Here is a 17,053-nt window from a genome sequence, read left to right on the forward strand (position 1 = left end):
GTTACTTGAATTACAATTTTTGTGTCAAGAATTTCACTCGGGACTCAAAGTGTTAACCGTCACCGACGCAAGACCTCTCGTCGACATGACAAATTAAGGCAACTCTCAGTTACAAAGGGCAAAGTGAAGAGTTCGCTATTCCCGCTCTCAGAAAACCCAAAATTTGGGAATTCCACGTTCTTTTACTGCAGAGGACAGTTTGTATAAACACGATGAGCTTCGTTGCAGTTCTTTCTCTCTAATTAGTTCAGCTTTCTGTGTTCCCTCTTAAGTTACCTTCGTCTCTCAACCTGTTGGATATTTAAATGTGTCGTTTTTTTTTGTTGTTGTTGTTGTTTCTATTTGATAACTTTTTCATGGTATTTGTCACATTCTGTGGCAGATCGGAGCAGTGAATGGAAGTGAAGAGTTCAAACTTGGTGTGACCATGAATGCTGACATGAAAGGTATTACATATGCATCAGTTAAACACAGTGATGTCAGCCCACATCCATGTAATACCAACGATGCAAAGCATAAAAGTGTTCATAATTAAGGAAATCGTTGACAAGACATTACCTTCGTGTTTTGCTACATTATTCTCTCGCACCCTGTCCAAACCAAAACCAAATTCCAAGGCCCGGACATTTTGTTCAGTGCTTGACTCAACTTGCATAATGTCTACGCGCGCGTATTGTAAGTTAAACCATCGAATGGGGTGTATGTGTTGCTTAGTGGTCATTTCTACCGTCGTAGTCTTCCCTCACGTGATGAAAATGACGGAGGCTCTCTTGGCACACCAAATCGATGGTGCTCTAGTGGACAACTACGTCCTCACCCATTCGTTGAACCTGATTCAAAAAGAACCAATCAGAATCGAGAGGTACATCGATCACTCAATCACCTATGGAGTGGTGTTACCCAAGAATTCCTCAAAGTTTGAGAAATGTGTTCGAAGCTTCTTACATAATCACCCTCAAGAGACATTTGAAATCATTGCTGCTAATTTGGTGCCTCTCAAGGTAAGAGTTTTCAGCGATTTTTGTTTCATTTTCATTTGCTTAAATCTTCTAACCTTAAAGTCAGGCCAGTGCTCGCTAGAGTTCATTGATACCGCGAGATTGCTGTAGTCATCAACGTTCTTTCCACCCGGTCGAACAAGATATAAAACGAAACGAAACGAAACAAAGAGGGAGGGAAAAAATACAAAACTAAACTTTACTAGTGGTCATATTCAAGGGTACATGTGAAATGTCGACAAAAGGCACCATCTAAGCGCTAAAAATTTCTTTACATTTTATCAAGCTACTTGACATGAGTTTTTCTGCATTTTATTCGAATAGAATCCGACTGATGACGAAAACCAGCAGCTGAAAGCTGCAGAAGGTTTGTTTTATCAAGAAAATATCTTTTCTCTCGTCATGTACATCGGACTTGGTGTCGCTGCTGCGTTCTTCATCGGAGGTCTTTCTTGGGAATTCTTGTACCGCAGACCAAAAGCAAGTAAGCATTTCTGAGTTGTTTCTAGTAGAGGTATACTATCATTCAAATGTTGAATTTGTCTGTTAAATTCATTCAGTCAACATTCATCTTTGTGTTTCATTCTGACTTCCTGATAACATTATCCACTTTAACTTGAAGATTTGTGCGGATAGTTTCAATTAACAAGATAAGTTAAGAAAGATGTTTACGACAAATTGCAAAAAATTGACCTTTTTTGCCATCTGCACTCGGCTGTTTTCACACTTGAGTTAAAATATTCGCACTAGATATAGAAAGAAGTTTGATTTTTCTAGGGTTGTTGTTGGAAATGTGGGAAAAGGGAAAAAAAAATAAGAGTCATTTTTGCTGTCTATCGTTGCCATAAACTCGGCACCTGTTCTAATTTCGTTACTTTTGGTAAAAATTTTAGTATTTGTAATGCTTTTTGTATTTCAACTTTTGTTGTAAACTTTTTATCGTCTCATCGCCGTAATTGTTTTTAGTGTGGTGTTACACGAGTGAACTCTTCTTTGTTTTAACATCCCACGATGAAGCTTGATGCAGCAACTAATTAAGAAATTTCGATTATACATTTAAACAAACATTTTACTTCCTGCAGGAAATCAGCGTATGCAGTTTGCTCCTAAGGGTTCTTACTCTGTCAGCGAGGACGAAGTTAAACTTCACCCTCACGACAATTCTAAACATGCCACTTTGGATATGATGATAGCCGAATACCAAGTGTTTCATGACCGCTTGATTCAAGGATTGAAGAAGCTTCGCGATCAAGAATTAGCCGCTGACGGAAATGCTAACGGTCACACTCCTAAAGGGGATGATGAAACAGTCGCTGTGTAAAATCGCACTCCCTTAACCCTCAAACTGCCAGGATCAACTCAGCAATTGTCTCGTACGCTCCCCATACATTTCCTCGTAGATCAGTTTGGTGAATTTCATTTTGTATCAAAATTGCACCCTCCAGCTGATAGGTTCGTTTCTTCTCCATAGGCATCGCCTATGAGCTGGATAATGTGCGTAAAATTGTAAGGGGAAGCTACTTGTCGATCCCTTTGGGAGTTAAGAGGTGAATTTATCTCTTTTAGGAGTGATGTTTGTGTAACAGTAGCTGTTGCAATGTATATTTTCCTCAATTCTGTTTCGAATCAAGGTGGTTAATTTGACCGCTTTGTTTAATCTTTGCGTTATAATACGTACAACCTTCAGGTTTTACTAATCCCTTAACCCGAATTGTAGGAATTAGAAAATTTACTCTTGCAGATGTTTTTATTTTTGCATAAGGTAAAGGTATAATGAATAGCATAAAATGTTTTGTAGGTGGAACATTAAGTTTGAACTTAGAGAAGAAAAGGGGTGAGGGAAGAAAAGGTTAAAGTTAATACGAACATTGCGACCCATGAGCTACCTTATTCGCGTTGGTTTCGAGGAACCACCCACGCACAAAACAAGTGTGTAGTAAAAGATCCCCTCCCCACCATCGACTGACTTATATGGGATGTGCCATCGTATTGAGCGTTAGCCCTTCGTCGCTCTGACGAAGGGTTGACTCTCGAAACGTCAGCTTTGAAACTCTTTATGGTGGGCTAGTTTACTTTATCAACTCAGTTGAAAAAACCAAATTATTCTGTTATACTACTCCACTGACGCAGCACCACTGTTTCTTCAGAAACTTAATCGCTTTATTGAAAGGAGGATAGTTCGGTGCACAAATCTACTGCTCTTTGCATTGAAAGGTGGTATGATCTGCATAACCTTTTGAGCTAAATATTATAGCGTTGGTTAGTACACATATCGTTTTCCCGGTGGAACAATTATGGATAGTGTGTTATGGATATTGTTTTCTGAATGTGCTGTTCGTGATAACACGAAGTTATCAGTATTTAAAGGGTCAGTCGCATATAACGAAGGCTGTACTTTTCGATTAAGTTAAGTAGGATCAAATTTAAGGCAATAACAATGAATATCTTGGTGTCTCGTTGTATTAGCTGTTTGACCAAAAGAACCGAAATGTTCAGAACTAAGTTCAAGAATTTTTCCTAACGAATCACAAGCGAGGTCTTTGTTTAAATAATTTTTTTTTATTCACCTTCTAAGCGCGCGTACATAAACACCGCGTAATAATGAATACTTGCTCGATAATTGTTTAAAGCTAGAGTTCGGTCTTGTTTCAAGGTTATTCAATAAGATCTTTTTGCTTATTTTTCATAAGCGAATACAATTACGGGGAACATCTGATTTTGGTTATCGGACAGTACTGCGTTCGTCGGAACTTCGTGAAAGGTCGCTGTTCGGACACTGTTGTTTTCGTTTTTTCCTCGTATGAGGTCGGTAATACGACCGCCATGTATTGGTTAGTTCCTCCTGAGAGGCCGATAATCTGACGATACCGTGTCCGTCAGTTCCTTATGGGATACCAGCTTTGGTATATTCCTCAGCAGGTAGAATGTCTTCCCTATCATCACCGTTGTTCCAGGTTCGGTTGAAATAGTTTGGAACAAAGGGCTTCACTTTATTAGGAAAGGTTCTGTCAGTTTCCCGGGGATCGACTTAAGAGTTTTGTCGCCGACATTCACGGATTTAAGTTTGCCTTGAAATTTGGCAACCAAAAGATTCAATAGCATTATTATGTTTTCAAATATTTTATATAAGTTATGGTTTTCTATGATATTTGGTTAGTATTATATTCTATATACAAGGCTAAAAGATTAAGAAAAAATTAAAATGTTTGAACCAAACGTTTTCGGCTGTTTGCCATCATCACCCTGATGATGGCAAACAGCCGAAAACCTTTGGTTCAAACATTTTAATTTTTTCTTAATCTTTTAGCCTTGTATATAGAATATACTTTGCTAAGCGGACATTATGGATATCGTTATGGACAAGCGCGCGCGGAAAAATAGTCTTTGCATTTGCTCACGTCAGCAGCGTACACCCATGGGCAAATGGGGGACGCTAAATTGACCAATCAGAGCGCGCGCTTTACTTTGGTTATGTTATAACGTTGGTTAGTATTGTTCCAAGTGTTGTAATGCGTGAATATATACACAAGATCCAACACCCGAAGCACGAGGCGTATCCTTAATGCATTTTGACTCAACGAAATTGCAAAATTTGCCCAAGGATACTCAAGCAACACTTCCCGAACGTTACCAGGGTAACGGTAAAATACGGACCATGGATATGGAGCTTTATTTACAGAAAATTATATTTAACCAACACTTCCTGGTCTACTTACAACGTAAATAAGATAAGATAACTCATTTACTCTGATCATCAATGATTGATGAAAAAACGATCTTTTCTTGTCGCAGTAAATCCTTGGAAAAAAAAGGAATATTTGGAATTCATTCGGCAAAAGAAACAGCCCGCAATTTCTATCGGCACAGCGATATGATAGCATAGTTTGGAAAGGCTAAAACTACATTCTTTCAGCATGTGGCTTCCAAACGTTTCTGGTGCTCTCTTAACATCGCGTGTGGATTATCATACCGACATAACGATAGAAAGTGCAGTCTGTTGTGTAACTAACCAGAGATGAAGTTTAACCTCCTTTTATTCTAGTCCGACGAGATTTGCCGTTTTTACCCTTAAGTCTCATTTTAATGGCATGCTTTCGGCAGAAAGCCAATTTGTTTCCTCACTATAAAAAAGAACTTCGTTCAATGGGCACCTTTGAACAAACCATGTTAGCTGAGTGCCCCAGGGTTCATGAAAACGACTATGAGGTAAAATCTTCTAGAGCCGGTTTACTTTCTACTTAAAAGCCTAAAGACAAAGCTGTTACTGTAGAGCCGGTTTACGTTCTACTTAAAAGCCTAAAGACAAAGCTGTTACTGTAGTATTGTAGGGAAACAGACGGATTTGGCTGACCTGCTTACCGTCCCTGTTGCCACCCAATCCGAATCACGTGATAATTGATTTGGGAAGCAAAGAGTCTTGTTTGTACATTACTCAACTTGCTACCCTCATCCTCGTCTTTGTGACAGCTTCTGTCAATTGTTAAGCATGAATTTATTGTTTTTGGCGGTTTTAACACTTTGATTATCGGGTGCATTGTCCTGTCTGAGCCAGGAGCCATTAGGGAAATAGTAAGAACTTCTATGATTTTCAAGAGCAACCGCTCTTGGAAAAGAGCTTTCATGTTGTTCCCTTTCTTCCTAAGTGCTTGTTTGCTTTGTTTAAGCAGTGCCATGTGACTTTTAGAAACTACTGAGAGAGCTAACACTTAATAGTTTTGAACCCTAAACCTTAATAATAATTACACCTTATTACACTGTAAAACGAGGAATGTTTCTTAACACAATTATTTTCTTGTGTTTTAACGGGACAATCTGTTGGATTTAACAGCCATACGGTTTCCCATGAAGCCTTTTACACTTTGCAACCCACGAATCGTGGAAAGCCTTATAATCTTGTAGTAGTTCTTCCAGATCTCCCTCGGTTGGGTTGGAGGCTTGGTCATCAGCCGGGTTTGTTTGCTTGATTAATTCAACGTTCTGGTAATTGTTTTCCTCTCTCATTCGTTTCGCTGCAGTTAAAAAAAAAAAACTGCATTTTAGCAAAGCATTGTCGCGTAGAAGGAAAATCTTGCGGGAGTTCTATTTTGCCGATTTGCGTTTCTTGAGGACAACCCTAAAAAAGATAAGTATGATAACCTGGAACAACATATCGTCCTATTAAAAATGCTGCAATCCAATTGGCTACATTACTCACTATTGATTCTGTGGTTATGACTAGATTGAATGGTCTGACGGTATGCGATTGGAAACAAGATTAAATAAGAACCTGAGACTGCCTTATTGTAATTTTTTAAAGGTCTAGTAGATTTCTATGCGTGAAGACGGATATGATCTTCTCCAACATCAGCTATCACGCTATAAAAATTTCGAGTTCTTAATCTAGTTGTTTCATAGTTAAGTGTCGAGCGATATTATTGAGAGAAATAATTGAACGACTTCATCCCTTAGAAAAATGTTTTCTTCATTCGATCAGCGTATACATATCTAAGATCGACTTACGCTGCAGATATTTCTTTACAAGAACCTCGTACAACAACCCAGCGATAAAGAGTAATCCCAGAATGGCGACACCGCAGTACACAATCAGCTTGAAAGCACTTTCTTCGTAAAACAACTTCTCAGCTGCCATCACCTCTTCACTGATAGAGTCTGATGGATTCTGGAAAACATCAAAGCACGATTAAGTGACAGTTTCGGGACTCTGGCAACGTAACTAATTTCGAAGTTCCAGAGTTCGTCTGTCATGGAAATAGCTTTTCTCAGACCATTTTGTTTGTGCGAGGATCTGTAACTTAAAGTGGTGCGCAGTGCATGCTAACCAAACCATTGGGAACCTCTCTTTCCAGAGCGAATATGTAAATAAAAATCTTTGAAGTACTTTTCAGCGACCATAATCTGCAATAGTAAGTTTATTTGTTGTTGATCATTCTTCCAAGGAAAGACCAAACGATAAGTATTCAATTCAAAGCAAGTAAAATGGACTGCATGACACTTAATTAAAGTGCACAATTGAAAAACCTTGTTCAAAACAAGCAAACAAACAGAACACTTGCCTTCAAGGGCTTGAGATGGTCAGCAATTCGCTGAAAAACCTTCCTTGGGTAGTTTTCAACGTAACGCCTCGCACAGTCTGCCATACGCGTTGAATTTCCCGCCAAAACCATACCATACGTCACCGGATGTTCAATGGTTCGTTCTGTCCTGATTGGATGGTCCTTAATGAGGTTCAAGTGCGCAGTTATAATGAAGCTGTCCACGAATGCTCCGTCAATTTCCGATTTGAGTAAAGCTTGCGTTACACCGTATATTGTGGGAAAGACTGTACACAAGTGAAAAATAACATGAGAAAATCGTTTTTAATTGATGATTATTTTTCATTATTCTGGACCAGTTCTTGCTTTTACGGAAAAATAAGATGACGCCCTACCGAAACAATCATTGATCAAAAGAAAGGTGACCTTGACCATCTGTAATAGAAAATTTTGACCAATACTACATGATATAAAGATTTAGCCAAACTTAAAAGTGGAGCTCTGGTTTGTTACTCGAGACTGCGTGCGCGCTGCTTGAGCGCTTGGACTTGGAGCCCCTCAATCTTGATGAATGATTGACAAATATTACGGTAAGTTAAAATTAGATGCTGGTCTCTCTTAGGGGTTAAAGAGTTAATAAAAGTCTATAAGATGTATCGTACTCTTCATTTCTGCGTTCATCAACACTCCCAGCTTGTATTCTTCACTGCCATTTACGACTCCAATCTGCAAATGGGAAATTACGGAACAACGGTAACAATAGCTGTAATATATGAGTTAAATTATATTTCAAGACGTCATTTCTAAGTGAGATGGAAAGAGTATGCATTATTATAAAATGCTGTCGTTCCACTTACGCAAGGTAAAGGTGTCCATGACATTCTCACGCTATCATTTTATGTATTTTAACCTATGACCAGCTGAGATTTTAACCCCAAGATCTGATTGTTAATTCTCTCCTCTTGCTGACTTACCAGCGATCCATGGATGGGGAAATGAGGATGAGTCGTAGCTGCAAGCGAAGCTGTTACCATCGCAATAAAGATGGATATTATCACAAGACCTGTGATAATCCACACTATGCAAAACACTCGGCCGAGAAGGGATTTGGGAGAACGATCACCGTAACTGTTGAGAAAAGTGGTTGCAATTAATATTACCTTGCACATTGAGAGAGCTCACTAGACTGCTCACAAGATTATGAAGTGACTTTACCTACCCAACTGTTGTCATAGTAACCAATGCCCACCAGAATCCTTCCCAGACTCCTTTCCTAAAGGATTGAGGGAACTCCTGAGGATTTTGGCGATGATCCTTGAAAGTAAAAGATGTTTATAAAGATAATGAATCATTCTCTTGAGAGTGGAATAAAGTAAAATCGGAGACCTTCGTGAGATCAGAAGTCCAACCCGTTCAATTTGCTAATGACTGATCTTGTGGGAAGTCCAAGTCAGAAAACTCTTTGAGTTGAATAACAAAGCTTCGTTTCTTACAATGATAATAATAGTAAAAATAACAATAATGATAGTAACAATAATAATGATTATCATAATATTATTAAGTTCAACTGGGAGTTCCTTGAATATCTTGGATCCTTACGTTAGGTAACTTCGCTGACTTCTAGAAAGGAAATGGGGTTTAACAGGCGCTCAAGGGGAGAGGATAAACCGCCTTACATCTACAGTCAATATACCGGTAAAATATCGTGTTATTTATGTATTGCTTACCAAGAACCAAATGATGATACCGGAGAAAGTTGCCGTGAGAAGAATAAACACCATGATAGGCCAGGCCTTCAGAATGGTCGCAGCGATGGCATGGGTCTTAGTTGTTCTTTCATTCCCATCATACGCTAGGAACACCACACTGGGTACGCGCACTAGCGGAATGAACGGGTGATCCCGAAACGAACTGGTTCCTTCGGGCGCGTGAACTGGAAAGGTAAAGTCGTATTCGTTTACGTCGTCACTTAGGAAACGATCTTCTGCCTCCAGCGGCGATCGTAATAGCTTGGCGAATCTGACTTTGCTCACCCCACCTTGGCAGCAGTAGTCTAATGTATCCGCTAGTATAGAGGGGAACATACCCCGGATATGGAGGGAATTTTTTCCACTCGCAAAATGTACATAAGGAAGATTCTTGTGAAATCCCACGGACATTGGCAATCCTGGATCTCCGAAACACCTGTCGTCCAAAGATATCTGCCTGGTTATATTCTTCAGCCGTTGAAGTTCGGCGCCTCCCTTACCACTATACTTCTTGTTCAAGTCAAGTAGACGCATGGGAATGGGAAAGCCGTCAGTGGAGTCATTCTTGATTTTAGACCATGGAAGAAAAAGGCCTTGTGCGAGGAAAAACTGTGACATGAGAAAAGTGGCGGAAATTACCAGGGAGATCATCTTCATTTTGCAGTGACAACCTGCACAAAAAGAGAAAAAAAACAGATGACCAATTTTTTTCTCCTTCCATAAGATATAACCGCGTAACTACCAGCATTGAGTCGTTATCGTCATAACCCCAATTTATCTAAAAAAAAAAAGAAAGAGTGAGTCTAAACCGTGTAGAAAGAGAGAATTTTATTTGGATCTCAGAATTTAAGGGTTGATGGTTACAGTGCAATTTTGAAAAGTGTGACCGCTTTTTATTTTGCCGGGTGGAAATCGCTGCTTTAAAGCTTCAATCGCTGCTAGTAAGTAAGTAAGTTAGTAAGTAAGTAAGTAAGTAAGTAAGTAAGTAAAACTTTATTTAGACAGGGCAGCCCATTCAGCTCAAGGCTGGTATCCATAAGAGCCCTGTTTCTTAAAAATAAATTACATCAAAATTCTCAAGAGCTAGATCTGTTTAAATGCTAAATAGCAAATCTTTGAATACAAAATGACAAGTCGCTGCTGGGTCACATCTCAATCGTTAGCGCATGAAAAAAATTATGAGTTTAAAAAAGTCGCTGGTTTAATAACCTCAGTCGTTAAATCTTAATCGTTAACGATTGCAGTTTAAAATTGCGATCTAAAGCCAATAAGAAAAACTCGGCAATCGAGCCAAGTAACCCACAAGGCGCCGCTGCTTCTCCAGTCTATTAACAATTATTCCGCGAGCGCGCGTTGGATAAGAGATGATAAATAGCCAACGAGGCGCATAGCGCCGAGTTGGCTATAATCGTCTCATATCCAACAAGCACGAGTGGAATAATTGCTTTATTAAACTAAAAATAAAAAAAAGCGCCCCCAAGATAGTAGACAAATCTTCTCGACTTTTTTTTTGTAAGAAGAAACCGGATGTTACAATGTACAGATATTAGATTATGGTATATTGGCTCATATACCATAATGGCTAAGCCAATAAAAAGTCTTGAATTGCATTATCCAATGATCCAGTTTTTAATAAAACATGATATAACACGTACGATAGCTTCTCCCCACTGAATGGAATACCTATATCTTATTAACCAAGGGCGAGGGCCGTACTGGGAGAATATCGGCCTAAGGTCTTGACAGTACGGACCGAGCGCAGCGAGGTCCGTACAAAAAAGACCGAGGGCCGATATTCTTCCAGTCCGGTCCCGAGCAAGCTTGGTTAATAAGAGATTTATTATACGACTGAAGTTCAAAGGGACACAAGTGCGGTATCATTCGGGACCATTCGGGACAGTGCCCGGTCCAATACTGAGAGAATATTGACCGGCAATAGAGCATTTTGATTGGTTGATTTTAGTTATTGGCCCTCTGACTGCCCGAGTCGAGTAATAATAGTCCATAGTAAGTTAGTAATCAGGGCCGGGTTGTTCAAAGCTGGGTTACGATAACCCAGGGTTACTGTGAAATCGGATTTCAGATCTGAAAGCTTTAAAGGGAAATTCAGCGGAATTCTTCTTGTCTACAACTTGGTGATTGGATGCTCCAAAAAGTATAGGGAATATTATCCCCAGAAATGACTTTTAAACAAAAGACTAAAGAAACCCAGATTAGAATTTAATTTTGGGTTAGTGCTAATCGGCCCTCGAACAACTGGGGCCAGCACTTACAGTTTGTTCTAACACAAGCTTTTTGTATTTCAGTTCCAATTTGTATTTTTAGGAGCAAATGGCTCCTTAAAAAATGCTAAGAAATGCATGTGGCACTAAAAGGGTTTTTTCTGCTTTAAAGCTTTGAAAAGGACTGTGCAGCTTCCACAAATGTTGGAGTCTACCCCCTTTCCACAACAAGAAGCAATCTGGAAAACCACTTCTCCTCCTTGATGGAGTACCAAGCCAACATTTCGTTGGAGCTCTCTAACGATTTGCCGGTTTACTCAGTAATTCATGTGCTTGGGTGGAGAGGGGCGCTGTGAGAGTAAGTGCCTTGTACAAGAAGTCTTTTTGACCTAACGTTGATTTGGATTCAAATGAACAAGAATAATTTTTTTGTTTTTAAGGCACTTAGAGCCTGTACCCCCGCAGGGTGCACTAACTTGACAGCCCAATGCCTTTTATATTGCAAAAAAGAAAAACCTCCACGCGAACAAAACTCCCTAATTACTCAGCAACGCTCATGGTGGAAAAAAAAATCCCACGCCGACAGTGAATTATCATATGTAGTGGCTGCCAGAAGTCTTTGAGACGTGACAGATCGCAAAAAAAAAAAAAGAAAAAACTTCCTTCGGTTAGTGTTCCAAGACTAGGGAAAGCGTGGGCTTGCTTACCAGGATTCCTTTGGGATCAATTGAATTTAGGTTTCTCAGTTATTATTCGAGACCGCTCTGACCGAAGAAACACCCGAAAGAATAATTTAGCTCCAGCTGACACTTTAATAGTTGCGGTTTTCACTGGCTGTCCGGTTTCAAATATATTAAAACTGAAAGACGTATTCCTTAGATAGTAATGGTTTTTAATTACCTTTTTTTTTATCTGTAGAAAACTTTATCTTTGTTTCCAAAGATACTAACAAATATTTGCAGAATTTTTTGTCGAGCCATGCTGAGATGCTTGAAGTTTTGAAATTTTCAATACAGTGTGTCATTTAAGCTTTCGATTTTAAAGCGCGAAAAATTTAAAAGGATACATTTTACTACACTAAGTGCCCGTTGCGATGCATTATGAATTAAGACGATAGTTAGTAACGGTGGCAGCATCTTTATAAAGTATATATAAAATTCAAAGTAGGGAAAAGTGAAAAAGAATGATGTTAGAGTGGAATTTTTTAGAATACCACACAAAGTAAACTGATGAACATTTTTATGAATTTTTTCCCTTTTTTTACATCTAGCCTATTAAAGTTATGAATCGTGAAAAAAAACTTCACGCTGGCCGCCAGCTACGACTCAGCTATTAAATTATGAAAAACAACCATCTCGTATTTTTCTCATTTTATTTCCAGCTAAAACGGCTTCCGTATCCAACTATTTCCGTTTACTCATCATGAAGACCTAAACTGATTCTCAGGCAACTCCTCGAATGATAACGGTTTCGATTTCGTTACCAAATGTTGCTACGCATATCGATCGTTTTGTTTATTTTAGAATAAGTACTTCACGAGCGTATACTGTGCTCGGTTTAGAGATACTAAAATATTGCCTTACCTCCACAGACTACGATGCAGTCCGCCGACTCCAGTTATTTCACCCACAAATGTTTGCTGTCAGCTGAGAAGTACCTCCTCAAAAGAATTTTTTGGGTTTTTGCCTCCGTTATTTGTTCGTGATTTTACTGATTGGATCGCATTGAAGAACAAAATGTGGTTAATTTATTATCCATATCCTACGCGCGAACACCATGCAATATTAACGATAGTTTATTATAAATGTCGCCATTTAAACCTGAATTATGCAAGAGGTCCAAGTACTGGAGACGATATACCCTAAGGGAATGAGATTGCAGATTATAAAGAACTTCCTAAATTCCGAACCCAGGCCTGTAGAAGGAAATCATGATAGCCTAAGGTTAATTTTTCGACCGGTTATCGAGGGAAACCTTACTTCAGAGGTTGATAACATTTAAGTATATCGAATACTTTATCAGCGCTAAATATTGCATGTGTATATAATTTTTTATCACTCTTCGGAGCAAAACTGGATCACAAAAACTAAACAGAAAAAAAAACCAACAGACTTTTAGAAGTCTCAAATAAATGTGTTCATGCAACCACCAGAAGTTTCCTCGGAAGAGGACATCTAAAAGTACAAATCAACACTAAAAACGTGAATATTTACACTTGGAAGCTGTTTAATTATGTGCTGGAAAACGATAATCATATCCTTTGGGAACTCGTGCTAAATCTTATGACTCCAAACTTTGTGAATGGAAAATATAATGACTCGTGCTTGAGAAAATCGGTTATTAACAGGCAGGAAGGTAGCACAAACATTCGGTAAAACTAATTTCATTTTGGTATAAATGGCTCGCTGGGTTTGCCCCGAGGGAAGTTGGACACCTTCAATGATAATGTTTCATCCTGCCGCCTTAAAACATCTTAAATATATACTTTCGTTTCAGTTACGAAGTCGAGACTTTAGATATTTTCTTAGCTACGGTCACAGTGAGAAGTTAAAGTTTGAATTTTTTTGATACTCCTTTTACGAAGCGAAACATCCAACAAACAAAACGAAACAACTTTTAATGGAACCAATGACAACACTATTGAATTGTTGATGGCGAAGACGTGATGGATAATAGATCCCTGGAAATCTCTACATATCAAAATTCTACTGTGAAAATCCCATGAGCTCCAAACCACTTCTGTCTCTTTCCGAAGCAGTTTATAATTCCCTACAAACCAAAATGTCCCTTCGCTTCAATTAAAATTTAGAATCTTATCTTTTCTGAGATTATTTAATTTGCCTTGTTATACTTGAAATATTGAAGGTTGGTATAAATTATGAATAGGCATTAATGGCCTCTTCGAAAATTACTTAACAAAAATTAAGAGAAATTTATGCGAGTACATTTTCTTTTTCCATTATTGTGGTCTTGATCTGCTTACCCTGCGAATAAACAGCTCCATTTCCGGTAAAATTAAGGAAATATAAAGCTGGTGAGCGTAAAAGAATTTTAACCAAGAATGCTTAAGCGATCACATCACCAGTTTACAACGAACTAATTTTTTTTTTATTACAGGAAACTACACTTGCATATAACGACACTTGCATATACACTTGCATATAACGAGGAATGCCGCGCACCGAAAAAGCCCTACAGCCTATTTTTCTATCATTGACACATCGTTTTTGAAATTCTGGCAATGAAGAATTAGAATTAATTCTTGAAAGTATATTTTACTAGTATCTTTCCGTTAATTTTGTGCATATTGCAATAGATATGTTTGGTTATTTTAAAAAAGTCTGAGTGAGTTGTACCGCTAGTTGAAATGTGAAGAAAAGTATAAGTTAAAGATATCGCTAACCGTGCAATTTTGTTTCGAGATGTTCATTTTGTGATGGACCTGGCATCACTCGACTAGTAGCTCTGAGAGGATTCTAAAGACGGTATTTTTCTAATTCTAAGTCTCTACCAAGAAACTCGCATGATTCTGTCGACAAAGTAGCTTAACGCAAGCAATTAAATACCTCTTTCGAGTTTAATTTTTGTTTTCGCTTCTATGAAAGATTCTAGTTCTTGTTCCTTGATAGAAACAAAGTAAAGAAATATGTCTCAGATTTTGACTGTTGTAGGTCTGCACGATCGGAGGAGCGAAGTTCAGATTTCCTCTTTCATTAGCTCTTTGTACGACTTAACAGAAAGAACCTAAGTTTTTCAAGTTAGAAATTTGCAATCGGTATAAATATTTTACGTTGTTAACCACGTTCCTTGTGGGTTTATTCCTCACATTTTGATGTAAGACTTTTTTGTGGCCACCCTCACGCTGAAAGTTATTCTGCACCTCATAGAAAGCAAGTCAAAACATCGCTTGTAGTATCTTTCAAGTGGGGAGCAATACCTGAATCAGATCCGTTCGGATTTTTTAACTTTTAAACTACTCACCTTCCTAGCTGAGGAATAAAATTACGCACTGTGTTTCGCAACAGCTCTCCTAGCTTTTCTTCTGAATCACAATCGGATAGATAGATCTATATATACACTCAACTCGATTTAGATTAAGCTATCCATCATAATGTATAATATTATCCAGCAATCTTGTAAAATCTATGTTTTAAACCTCAAAAGAACATAGCACTCATCGGTACTTGACGTAAATACGAGTCCAAATTTGTGGAAGACATTACATAAATCATGTGAAATATCTCTTACTCCGGAAAATTTTATCTAAAGCTTTGTAAACAAACATGATGGTAAAAATGCCGACAGCCACTTGTGTCCGGAAATTGCGCAGATTACATTCACTTTTCTAATATAAAAAGCGTCTTTTTTCTTGAATTAGAGTCTTAAAGTGAAGCTACATTTGAATCAGAATTCCCGGGTCACGGAAGAAACAAGGTTTACTCTTAACAGAATAATGAATCAAAAACCAAAGGCTTCAGAGAAAATAAAGTTACACTTAAAAACAATAAACATTTCTCACCTAACTTAAATGCATTTCTTTAAGATCAGTAATTGAATTAAACTTAAGAAATGCTTTAAAGATGTTTATTTGAATGAGCGAATCGTGTGCGCTAATGCAGCAGAGTTTACAAAATGAAAAAATCTTGAGAAAATTAGCTTTGAAAATTTGCAAGCAACGAAATTAGACAGACTATTCAGCAGTTATACATCGTATCGGTTCTTCTATAAACAGAAATGCTCTTTTGATTGCTGCTAGCGCCATATCTTCAAGTATAGTTTTAAATTCAGAGGTGTATGAAAAAAACCGTTTTGGAAATGATACTTCTGTCAGAGTGCTAGTGTGGTTACTTCGAGAGGTTACGGTTGAGGTAAACCAGACAAAACAACAGCGGGACCCTTGTACGAGAACGATAAAATTCAAATGTACGCCCAGGTGTCTGATCAGAAATTCTGTTTGGAGCATTCCATGTGGTATAAGATTTGAGTCGAAGATTACTGTACTTAGTCAAGTTCAGGCACATCATAAAAACATCTACACATCATGTAAGGAAATCACACCCTCTCGAAAAAGCTTACCTCTGGATATTTCAGACGTTTGCTGCGCGACATGAAAAATTATTTTTTGGCGTAACTATACCATAGAATGTTAATTTGGTAAGGTAAAAATAAAGCCAAAACGATATGCCCAAATAAAACGCATTCCAAATGGTGAACTTGAAAATTTTAGGATAATTCATTGTCGATGCCTAGATAGTGTCATGGCCACTTTAACACAGAGGGCTCTCTTTTGTAAAACTCGATCGAGTTGCTCTTCCTTTAGTTTTCAGACGTCTCGGGAACTGTTGCATATTTTATCGGTGAAATTAAATTCTCGTTCGTCATTGTTAAAATTGCGAATTAGCCGAACTCAATTGAAGATTTTTGGATAACGGACACCTTTAAAGAACACCATCGTCTAGAAAACCGCATAAATGTGGGTACTTTTTAAAATACTGATCACAATTGATCAAAGATTGAAGTTATATTTATCTTTTTGAATATTCATCTGAGCGGTTGTTCGAAACTGGTCATCTCGTACAACGAGACATAATTTTCTCTCTTTTGCTGAGTTTGAAAAACTTTATCACCCACTGTTACCTAAAAGTCATGCCAGGTGGTGTTTCAAACGGAACCAACATTTGTTTACATTTGGTAAAAATAGAAAAAATAATTAAAAGATATGTTAAACGTCTTCCTGAGGAAGCCGGGAGTCGAGTCTCTCGAGAGAAATCGAACTTCACGCCTTCAGTAGCACCCTACTTACACAATCTAAATGGCTAACACCCATATAATCTAAATTTAGATCAGTGGGTTCAAGCCGTGTCAAATGATCATCTAAGTCTTCCCAGTAGCTTATTAAATATGTATAAACATTTCGACCAATCAAATTCCTTCACTCGGAATGCGCAAGGGAAAATCCTTTACCGAATAGTTACGAATTCGCTAGCTCTACTTGGTTTGGACGTTCAGGTATTATCGGCTTTGTCGTGTACTTTTGGCGCTTCTTCGTCACT

General features: G+C 38.2%; 2 protein-coding genes across 14 annotated transcripts in view; one reads left to right on the forward strand and one right to left on the reverse strand.

Annotated features, from left to right (window-relative positions):
- Positions 1-3,450, forward strand: part of LOC111333588 (uncharacterized) — a 28,372-nt gene extending 24,922 nt beyond the window's left edge. For all 12 annotated transcript variants that reach the window (XM_088729573.1, XM_088729578.1, XM_088729576.1 and 9 more), the window contains 4 exons: positions 383-446; positions 736-1,001; positions 1,323-1,482; positions 2,081-3,450. In XM_088729573.1, coding sequence (XP_088585699.1) covers positions 383-446; positions 736-1,001; positions 1,323-1,482; positions 2,081-2,319 — 729 coding nt within the window. In that variant the 3' untranslated portion in view covers positions 2,320-3,450. The remainder of the gene's footprint in view (positions 1-382; positions 447-735; positions 1,002-1,322; positions 1,483-2,080) is intronic.
- A 1,195-nt stretch (positions 3,451-4,645) lies between these two features.
- Positions 4,646-15,506, reverse strand: LOC111319578 (uncharacterized). 2 transcript variants are annotated; one of them, XM_088729584.1, is made up of 9 exons: positions 14,982-15,505; positions 12,584-12,710; positions 8,758-9,449; positions 8,250-8,344; positions 8,005-8,158; positions 7,693-7,756; positions 7,052-7,317; positions 6,498-6,657; positions 4,646-6,007 (listed from the first exon to the last, which is right to left on the reverse strand). In XM_088729584.1, the coding sequence occupies exons 3-9, from the start codon at positions 9,433-9,435 to the stop codon at positions 5,820-5,822; spliced, it is 1,605 nt and encodes a 534-aa protein (XP_088585710.1). In that variant the 5' UTR covers positions 9,436-9,449; positions 12,584-12,710; positions 14,982-15,505; the 3' UTR covers positions 4,646-5,819. The 2 variants fall into 2 exon arrangements, with proteins under 2 accessions (XP_088585710.1, XP_088585711.1); XM_088729585.1 differs by lacking the exon at positions 12,584-12,710 and having other exon boundaries at positions 14,982-15,506.
- Positions 15,507-17,053: the final 1,547 nt, after the last annotated feature.

Source organism: Stylophora pistillata, chromosome 8 (assembly GCF_964205215.1).
Source record: "Stylophora pistillata chromosome 8, jaStyPist1.2, whole genome shotgun sequence".
Lineage (NCBI taxonomy): Eukaryota > Metazoa > Cnidaria > Anthozoa > Scleractinia > Pocilloporidae > Stylophora > Stylophora pistillata.

Bases quoted from the DNA above. Each gene is read 5' to 3' on its own strand.
- LOC111319578 (XM_088729585.1), bottom strand. From the start codon at position 9,435: ATGAAGATGATCTCCCTGGTAATTTCCGCCACTTTTCTCATGTCACAG. The intron at 7,318-7,692 runs GTACGATACATC...ACTTGTGTACAG, and splicing joins GATGAACGCAGAAATGAAGA to TCTTTCCCACAATATACGGT. The intron at 6,658-7,051 runs GCAAGTGTTCTG...GATGTTTTCCAG, and splicing joins ACCATCTCAAGCCCTTGAAG to AATCCATCAGACTCTATCAG.